The sequence below is a fragment of the Acanthochromis polyacanthus genome, chromosome 1 (genome assembly GCF_021347895.1).
Source record: "Acanthochromis polyacanthus isolate Apoly-LR-REF ecotype Palm Island chromosome 1, KAUST_Apoly_ChrSc, whole genome shotgun sequence".
Taxonomy (NCBI): Eukaryota; Metazoa; Chordata; class Actinopteri; family Pomacentridae; genus Acanthochromis; species Acanthochromis polyacanthus.
Genome location: NC_067113.1, coordinates 29,022,751 through 29,032,775, shown reverse-complemented (window position 1 = coordinate 29,032,775; position 10,025 = coordinate 29,022,751). Strand labels below are relative to the sequence as shown.

At 40.7% G+C, this 10,025-nt stretch overlaps 1 protein-coding gene across 1 annotated transcript; it reads right to left on the bottom strand.

The window, feature by feature from the left end:
• Positions 1-219: 219 nt before the first annotated feature.
• On the bottom strand, positions 220-9,306 carry srsf5a (serine and arginine rich splicing factor 5a). The gene is made up of 8 exons (XM_051957397.1): positions 9,191-9,306; positions 6,995-7,131; positions 6,832-6,902; positions 4,275-4,385; positions 3,529-3,598; positions 2,073-2,146; positions 1,884-1,988; positions 220-1,418 (listed from the first exon to the last, which is right to left on the bottom strand). The coding sequence occupies exons 2-8, from the start codon at positions 7,118-7,120 to the stop codon at positions 1,088-1,090; spliced, it is 888 nt and encodes a 295-aa protein (XP_051813357.1). The 5' UTR covers positions 7,121-7,131; positions 9,191-9,306; the 3' UTR covers positions 220-1,087.
• Positions 9,307-10,025: the final 719 nt, after the last annotated feature.

Genomic DNA, 10,025 nt, shown 5'->3' with positions numbered 1-10,025 from the left:
GAGCCCTGTGACAGACTGGTGACCTGTCCTGGGTGTCCCCTGACTTCACCCGAGTCAGCTGGGATAGAATCCAGCACCCCCCATGACCCTAGTGAGGATAAAGCGGTGTATAGAGGATGGATGGATGGATGATGTCTAGATTTGAAGGTTCAAATACTCCAAATTAAACGCAGAATATTTCGAATTCAGTGAGACAGAAATACACATTCAGACGATGAGTTTAAAATCAAACATGTTTATTCGTGTTCCAACCTGACGTTTGCATACATTTGTGCTGAAATCACTGCAGGACAGAAAGACGTCAACAGATTAAACAGTTTGTGAAAGGTCAAACTTCAGACTTTTTAAATCAACTCCTGACCCACCGAGGATTATTTTAACAAAATACTTAAAAAAAACACTAACAAAAAAAAAAAAAGAAATCATGATATGCTGCGGGTGTTTCATTAGTATCAAATTAATAAACCTTCTGAAAGAAAAGATGTTTTTAGATCCTGGACAGACTGGAGGAACAGGAGGTAATAATAAACCAGAAACACACAAATTAACAAAAAAAAAAAAAAAACTAATGCCAGATTCCAAAAGCATGACTCTGGTTGAACTAAATCACCAGCTGAGATGTTTCTCTCTGTTCACATATCAGGGCAGTGAATGCAACACGTGTAGAAGCGCCTCATCGGAAGCGTAGTCACAGTTTCATGACAGGAGCTCAAACCAAATACATCGGCGATTCTCTCAAAGCACAGAGGAGTGGATGGAATCAAAAACACAGCAGACGGCTACAAACAGACTCCAGCAGCAGCATCACTGATTTCATCGAGATATGAACGGGCTCTGAAAGATGGAAATGTTTAAATCATGACAACGAAGAAAAAAAACCTCTTCTGTGTGGAAGCACGTCCAAAAAACTAAGAATTACAGAGAAAATAAAACACAAACCAAAGCCAAATATGCGCACATTAAAGACTGAGGGTTTGTAAAAGTCAAATTTCTCCCCTTTATTTTAAAAAAAGAAAACGATAAACTTCACACCATCGCTGAGGCCTGCGGTCAGCAGATATCAGTCTCTGTTACAGAGGAAACTGCTTCAGTGTTTGCTGTCTGCTGAGGCGGAGCGGGAGCGCGAACGGGATCGGGACCGGGAACGAGAACGGGATCGGGAACGTGAACGGGACTGTTTGTCTTGAGCCGGGGCCGGGGAGCGCGAGCGGGACCTGGAGACGGACTTGGACCTGGACCTGGACTTGGAGCGAGACTTGGACCTGGAGGGGGACCTGCCTCCGGCCTTCCCCCCTCCGGACGTCTTCTTCTCCGGGGTCCGGCTGATGGACCTGGAGCGGCTCCTGGAGCGGTTGCGGCTCCTGGATCGGCTCTTGGAGCGGGAGTAGCTGCGAGAGCGAGAGCGGCTCTTGCTGTGACTGTGAAGGGAAAAAAAGACGACGTTAAATTTAGTGGAACGACAACAAAACGACAACGCAACACAACAGCAAGAGTGTCACGTAAAAGTACAGGACGTCCATAAAGTCTCATTATAATATAAAGAATTCATTACAAAGGCTGTTTATGAGATGTCTTAACCGGATTTGTTTTATTGTCATTAGTGTTTATTAAAGTTTGTAATCACATTGAAATTGGGTGTTTCAGGTATCCTGTAGGTAAAAGAGGGACTGTTAACCCTCCTGTTGTCCTCATTTACAGGCACTAAAAAATACTGTTTTCTTCTCTGAAAAAAATCCAAAAATTCAGCAATAAATTCACAGAATTTATGAAAATTCCAAATAATTACTTCAAATGTTTCCCTTAAAAGTTTTATTTAGAAAAAAAAACATTTGGCAAGAAAAATCTTGTAATCTGGCATCAAGAAAAGAGGTAGAATAACTCACCTCCTGCTGTCCTCAAAGATCTTCAGTTTGCGTCCATTCAGCTCTGTCCCATCGAGCTTGGAGATGGCGTTCTTCATGTCACTGCGAGATGCAAACTCAACCACCCTGCATTCATCCAGGAGGGAACAGTAATTAGCACCGAGGACAGAGGCTAAATCAGAGGTTTAAACCGTCAAAACAACAACTCACCCTTCATTTTTGTTGGGTCTGTGAGCGTCCACAAAGGTAACTTCACCTGCTTTTCTCATCAGGTCTTTCAGGTCCTATGTTAAAAGCATAACGTGGGATTAGTGACGGCGAGCGACACATGAGGTGTCAGTGAGAGCCTTTATCGGACCTGTAGGGGGAGAAATGAGCAGGCAGCAAGAAACCAGCACACACACACACACTAACTTGGGCTATCTAAGTCACTTTGTGATAACTTTCAGTGGAGGCCATGTAAACAAAAGAGCCACAGAAAATGCTTTGTGAGGGTGGACAAGTGTTGTTTTCTTTGTTGTTTATGTAGCATTAATTGACTCTAGGAATTTTGCTTTTGCAGCCTATTAAGAAAAACCAAATTCAGCTCCACAGTTAGACGCCTGGCAGGTAAAATAGTTTGATTTTTATTAAGTATTAAAAGGTGAAAATAATCAATTTTGTATGCATGATTTAACTGTACAAGTATGTGAGATAACGCTGTGTATTTGTTGGATGAATTTAGGACTTTTTTAGGCCAAAACCTGATGTCTAATTCCTTCTTTTTTGGCTCAGCAGAGGTAAACTGTTTACATGATTCCCCTTTGACACTGTCACTCTACACCCCGTTACCACCCGACCCTGAACAAACCCAATCACATGAGTTTTATGCTACTTACCGCTCCATACCCAGGAAGATATTAGCATAGAGCCACTTGTCCAAATAGCAAATGGGAACCAATGCAGTGTTAAGCCCTTGAGAAACGCCCTCGGCCTTGACTCAGCATCCGGCCTCCACAAGTAAGGAACCACCAGAGAGCAAGTAGGGGGAAGAGGGTGTGGCGCCCGACTCAACGCCCCCCCAGTTCCATCAGCAACAGAAAAAGACCCAAATGGGAGAGTGTAGGGACCGTGGATTTGAGGGGGGTTACAGCACTCGGGGATGCCGGCCCACAGAACCTCCAGACTGTGGCTACGGACCTCCTAAGGCTACCGTATCCTGCGCTAGACCACTTTCACCCGCTACGGGGCCCAGCCAAGACTTTAGACCGGCGGCAACTGCGTGTAAGGAGAGGCACCAAATGGACACTATTCAGAAAAAAAACAACCAGCAGAGGGCGCTACATACTTCTCACACCCCCGTGGAGGGTGTTTTCATTCAAACCTCTGATATGAGGGAAACCATATCAGAGCAGCTGTTAAAGGTTTTGTTTAACGTGCGTTTTGTCTGGGGGGGACTAAAGGTGGTAAAACAAAAGAATTAAAAAAAATAAAGAACACTTGGGGCTTTCTACTGTAATCAGCCAATTAACCAAAGAGAATTTTTTTTGGTTAATAGTATAATCTGACTGAAACCAAATTGACCCGGGCGCTAAAATGAATGCTGCTTCATTATAAAACACGTCATTAGAAGACATCATTTTTAAAAAGCTTGTGCTGTGAGAGAGATAATGCCGTCATCTCTTACCTGCCAGCTGATCCGTGAGGACAGGTTCTCTACAATGAGTCTGTGGTCGGTTCGCACAGGAGGGCCGTACCTGCACAGGTAAAAAAAGGAAGAAAATGTTAGCAGAGGCTGTAAATACAAAAAAAACAAAAAAAACTGGAGCACCCTCAGTGTTCAATACAGGCTGCAAACTTCCACCTGGATTGATTCTCACAGGAGTTTCTCTCACCGTTTACTGCTGTCGTATTTATTCTGCATCTGTCTGAGAGCTGGGTCAATATTTACATTTGTATTAGAGGTGCAACAACAAGCTTTAAACTCCTGGCAGCAGACATTAATGACTTCATGATGCTGCTCTCAAGAGTTTTAACTTATCTGCTCCGCCGCAGGAATTCATTGATAATCTTAAGATTGTTTTTGTTCAGCATAAGTCCCCCCCCCCCCCCCCCAGACTGTTCAGTTTGTGTAACTTGTCTGTGCTGGTCCACATTTTGACCCAGCTGTCACAGTTCACTGGGTTTTATTTGACTTTAGTGCAAACAGATACAGTGGAGAAAGACATCACTTTACAAAGAATATGAGCACTTTTCACAGATGTAAAAGCTTTATATGCTCTGAAACACATACTTTATTCAGCTATATACAAACAGTGTCAACACAACACACTTTCATGGCATGTTTAGAGACCTAACGTACCCAAAAATGAGCACAAGTGTCATTAACTTGCTCTTATAATGCTTCTGAAAGCTAATCTGCGTCTAATGTACCTGGATCCACTGCTGCGAGATGGACGATAGCTGCTACTGCTGCTGCCGAAACGTCCCATACCGGGGCCGCCGCCTCTTCCTCTTCTGGAGCGAGCATGCTCAATAGTGACCCTGAAAAACAAAACAAAAAAAAACAAGCAGTCATAATATGATTCAGCTGAAATCGAGCGTCTGGAAGCTTCTCGTGGATTTACAGTCACATAGCTATTGATTAGTCTGTGTGGGCTGAAGGGAATTTGGTGCTTTTAGCGGAAAACGCATCATTAAATGCATGACACTGCTGATTTGCAGACAACAGAGAGACTGTAGTAATATAATCTAGAGGGAAATAACAGGAAAGTGAAGCTTTGACGGTGAATAATCAAACAACTGTCAAGACTCTGAAAGCACAAATGCTGCTGCAGTCGGAGTACATTACTGATTCAGTTCCAAGTCCTGCACAACGTCTCACACAAATACTCAACAGACCCACAAATTAAAGACAAAACCCACAGTGTTGACTGCCGTTAACATTCATAATTACTATGCTGCCACAAATCATTATATTCATTATCGATTGGTCGTTTGACTGAAAACGTTAAACATGGCAATAAATGTCTCTCAAAGACCAAGATGGTGTCCTCAAATGTCTTGTTTTGTTTACAAATAACAATATTTAGCTTTTTTTCACAAAGTAAAGAAAACAGAAAATATCTAGAAGCTGGAAGATTTTGGACCTTTCTTTTGAAAATTACAATTGTTAACAACAAATCTAGTATTTTTGCTGCTTTATAAATGGATATACTTAGAATTTAATAGTCAAAAGAGCAGGCTGCTGGCCAAAATAAGTGCAACATTTAAATGTAGCAAAGTTAGCAGACGGGCTAGCACAGATTGATTTACATTTCCACATTATTTAAACCATTTGTCAGGGTTCAGATTAGAGATGCACCGATTGCAAAATTCTTGGCCGATACCGATTTCCGGTTTTAAAGGAGGTCTGACCTGCCAAAACCGGTTTTTCCGATACCGATTTTCTATCTGAGAAATAATTATAATCATATAATAGACACCATATTTGTTTGGCTTGAGTAGCCTTTCCCAAATTTAATACAAGTACCCCTCTACCAGACAACATTTTTCTTATATAACTACAATTAAAACCACAACTAATGATAGGCTATATGCTATCATAACCCTCCTTTTCAAGAATAAAACCTTCAACAGTGCCTCCTGAGCAGATTTATTTTCAACACTGACCATAACATTCAGTCCAGTTTACAGGTCAATAATTAACTTATATTCAAACAACATTGTCGGCGGTGTGGGACCCGGGGCATTCTTCACAGTGTAGAAGGACTTGATGTAGCTCAAACTCATCATCCAGCCACTGAGCAGTCAGGCTCAACATTGACATTAAGCTCACGTTAGAAGTCCAAATGTCCGTTGTGAAACTGACCGGGGATTTAGTGCCGTCCAGCAGTTTGTGTATGTGGCCTGACACGCTCTCAAACAACTCTGGCAGCGCCGTGTCAGAAAAGTACCGCCTGCTTGGTAATTTGTACCGTGGATTCGGGTGTTTCATCAGATTTACGAAGCCTTTATCCTGTACAACGCTAAACGGCTGGTCGTCCAGTGCCATGAACTCCATTATTTTCATAGTGGTGGCTTTGGACTTTTCAGTGTTGATGTCGAACATAGGAGCCACGGCGGATGGTTGTTGTGGCTGCTGCGACTCTGCCACATCCATCCTCTTAGCGGCATTGTCGTCCTGATATTTGCTAAACAAGCCTGCGTGCTTCTTTTCCAAGTGGCGTATTAAGTTTGTTGTTCCAAATGTCTTAGGCGTTGACCCTCCACGGCTGACTTTTGACTTGCAAGCATTACAAACAGCGTGTTTTGGGTCGCTCTGGCACACAGTGAAATAAGTCCATATTACCGACATGTTTTGTTCCTGAGTCTTGCTAGTTTTTAGCTGTTTTGCTCTGAGCCGATACGCAGTGCTTGACCCGCATGCGCATGCGCGGTGCATGCCCATGCGCGGTGCATGCCCATGCGGGGTGCATGCCCATGCGGATCAGTTTGCCCTGGGAAAACCTATGGGGAAAACCGGCAAATTAAGACAGTGATCGGCCGGTCACCGGTTGGGGCCGATTGGATATAAAACCGGCTTTTTAAATCGGCGGCCGATTGATTGGTGCATCTCTAGTTCAGATCATGGATTTTCCCGTCACTTACAGGTAACTAAATGCTTTTTTGAAGGGACTTTTATGCCGTTCTGTGACTACACTAGCATGATTGCTAACTGTGTTTGTAGTACTCTGACAAATATCAAGACTGCCCCAACATATGGAGCTGCTAGAAAATATTAATGCACTTGTGACTTGAAATCAGTTTCTATGATTTTGTCTTTGCAAGATAAGGAAGTCGCTGAGCCACTGAGCTTCCAAGTTCCTCAAAAAAAATGAGAGAGTAGTGCAACAACAAAGCTACTCCAAGTCTTGCCTTTTACTTTGAACGAACACACCAAACTAAAGGGTACAGAACAGAAGTAAACCAACTAAAACCAGATTATTACCTTTCACTGCACAATTCTTTGCCGTTCAGCTCGTACACAGCATCATCTGCGTCTCTGTGGTCGTCAAATTCCTGAGAAGAAGGGAAAAAACGAGATTCTTAGAAGTGAAAAACAAGAAGGAGTGAAAACTAATAATTCAAACGATGCGGTGGGCCATACTGACCACGAAGCCAAATCCATTCTTCAAGTTGATTTCCCGGATTCTTCCATAGCCTTTGAAAAACTTCTCCACGTCTCTCTCTCTGGCGTGTGGGCTCAAACGGCCGATGAAGACACGACAGCCACTCATGTTGACTTCTGCTCAAACAGGAGAACACATAATTCAGCAAATATTTAAAACAAAGAAGGACAAGTAATAAAAACAGCTTAATGTAATATTTAAAGGCTGGTAGGCTGACCTTGCTCAATCGTGAGTTAGCTTTAAATCTAATCACAGCATGAGCACAGTCAAGGAAACAAAAATCTAAATGTTTCTTTGTTGCTTGCTGGAGATGAGGGACAAAGGCCACCTCTGCTAACATCATAAAAGTTAACAGCTGTAAGGAATTAAACATTAACCCCTCAAGAAAACAGAGACTCTACAAACTTCATGGGATGTTACTGTTGAGGCCACTTTTGACCAACTAAGTTAACTATTATTATACTTGTGGCAGCTTCTTGAGCACTGTGGACATGTGAAACTTTTCACTTTCTTGTGAAAAACAGGTCACCGTAGCGCTACATTTAAACATGTCTAGGCTGAAAATGCCCCTGGCGTTACCTGAACAGAATTGAAACTGCATGATGTGCTGGTCAAACCAGTTTCAGGATAACCGCCAGCTAAATGCAGTTTTCCCCGCCAAAAACACAAAGTTAAAACTACCATTCATACAGTTTATTGGGCTCAACTAGCTTAAAAGTCAGCAATGATCGACCGTAATTCCTGCATCAATGAAGGTTTTTATGTTCAGCTGTTGGAGAAAGAGACTGATTAAACATCTGTGATTATTTTAGTGGTTGTAGCATAACTTAATGTAATTTAATAAGGTATGTTTTCAATATTTTGTCCTTCCTTATCCATTTAAAATGTGTTTAAAGCACATTAGACATAGGGATGACCAATTAAATGATTTCAAATTGTAGAAACTGTACATTTAGCAAATAGCAAAGGCTGCAGTTTAGGGTATGCATTATGCTGAATGTTCAAACTGTTCTGCCTCTGGTTTTACTTGTTTCATCACATTTTCGGAATCTATTACACAGTGAATACTAAATTTGACCTAAATAATTATAAAGCAAATCCAATCAGACAGGAAAAACGTACTATTTTCCCCATGTCGTACTGCCATAAATAGAAGCACGATAAATGGAGTATTAAAGTAGGACGCCACATGGAAAAACACTGCTATTTTGGGCTTTTAAAAAAAGCTAAAATAACATGTTTTCTGTCAAACACGAAGGATGAAAACATCCAAAATACACATTTGTTGAATGTACTCAACTAGGCCTACTGAATTTCTAGCCTATGAGCAAATTTAATTAGAATGTTCTATTTATTTGTTGTAAACTTAAACCTTGATCAGATTATCAAGATGGCTGTGATAATTTAACAGCTGACAACTAATCGATTAATCATTGCAGTTCACTGTATGTTTCGGGAATGTAATTTAATCAGTGCATATTTAATTACATTACTCACACGTTTTAAACTTTCACAAAACATTGCTATTTAAACTGGTCAGACAGATTTGTACAATACATAATATTGTAAACTTAAGTAAATTTCTAACGTTATTTAGAAAAGTACTTTGGGTTAACCCCTGTTGTTTAAACGTGCGACATAAATGACGGTTTAATGAGTGAATATTATGAACCCCACTCTCCTGTTGCTTTAAACAGTATCAAGTAACAACACATTTGTCCAATAGTATTTTAAATATGCACAAATGTATATGCAAACGTTAGAAACTGTTTAGCGTTTTAATCACATTCATCAGGCGGTTAGGCCCAACCCTCCACTGTGAGAACACGCTGAGATAATGATGCTAACTTTACTAGCTACTCGATTCAATACTTAATTTAAGCATCGCTGAGAAGCAGAAATATAAGAGGTGCACGCTATATGTGTGCTAAATTCTGTGCTATTTTTGATGCCTGATATTAAATCTAAAGCAGGCTTTATGTATCACCTCCGGCTACAATTTCGTTCGTGCAGCTCGCCTCGAGGTCGCCCTCAGTTAGCTAAACTATGCTAAGCTAAGCTAAAGCTACATGGCTTAAAAAAAGACACAATTTCGGGCATTTAAATGCCTCTGTTGGCTGCTATAAAAAATCGCCAAGTTGTTAAAATTGCTTCCCATCGCGTCATTTACATTCTTACCTGTTTTTTTCTTCCTGATAAAGGTGCTCCTGTGTTGTTTGTTTTCACCGCCGCTTTGCTGCAACTTTAACTGAAGCTGCTGCTCGACTGGATCAAAATGGCGAACCGCTGCGAAGAGAGGAGGGAACAGAGAGGGCTGCTACTGGAGAGGGTTGCCAGTTAAATGTGTTTTACGTATAATGTTGACGACCGCATAAATGCGTTTTTCAAAATAAAACTATCACATTCAGGTCTAATAATGAGTCTCGAGTTAAAATACACTCAAAGCTGTTTAACTGCGAAATAAAATTACACAAATAATTGTAGTCTCTTGGAATCGTCAACGCGGGATGGAGCACCGATTTGGCAACCCAGTTCAGAGCCCTCCATACTGAACTGAACTCTTTCTGATCAAAGCTTCATTTAATTCCTCATCTTTTACTAATACGTGATATTTTATGATAATTTATCCAAGAGAATTGAAACAAAAAGTCCATTAATCTATTAGTCAACAGAAAGAAAATCCATTCATGAAGAAACTTTATAATAAGGTTTCAAATCAGTATTGCTTAACTAATAATAATAATTTTAAAGTGTTTATACAGCACCTTTAAAACAAGGATTAAAAAATGAGCTATTAACCATACACATATGTGAATATTTATAGTTTTGTGTTTTATATATTATTAATATTATTATGTATATTTGGGTTTTGGTTTTTGGTTGCTGGGTAAAACAATTATATCAAGATATCAGATGTTATTTCTTCGACAAAGCAATGAATCAAAAAAAGTGCTAGACAGAGTAATCAATACTGAAAATAAGCTTTACCTGGAATCTGGATGAAATTATTAAT

Excerpts from the sequence above, each read along its gene's own strand:
- srsf5a (XM_051957397.1), bottom strand. The coding sequence starts at position 7,120 with ATGAGTGGCTGTCGTGTCTTCATCGGCCGTTTGAGCCCACACGCCAGA. Across the intron at positions 2,147-3,528 it reads CCTCACGGATCAGCTGGCAG|GACCTGAAAGACCTGATGAG; the intron begins GTAAGAGATGAC and ends CTTTTAACATAG. Across the intron at positions 1,989-2,072 it reads AGACCCAACAAAAATGAAGG|GGTGGTTGAGTTTGCATCTC; the intron begins GTGAGTTGTTGT and ends GGATGAATGCAG.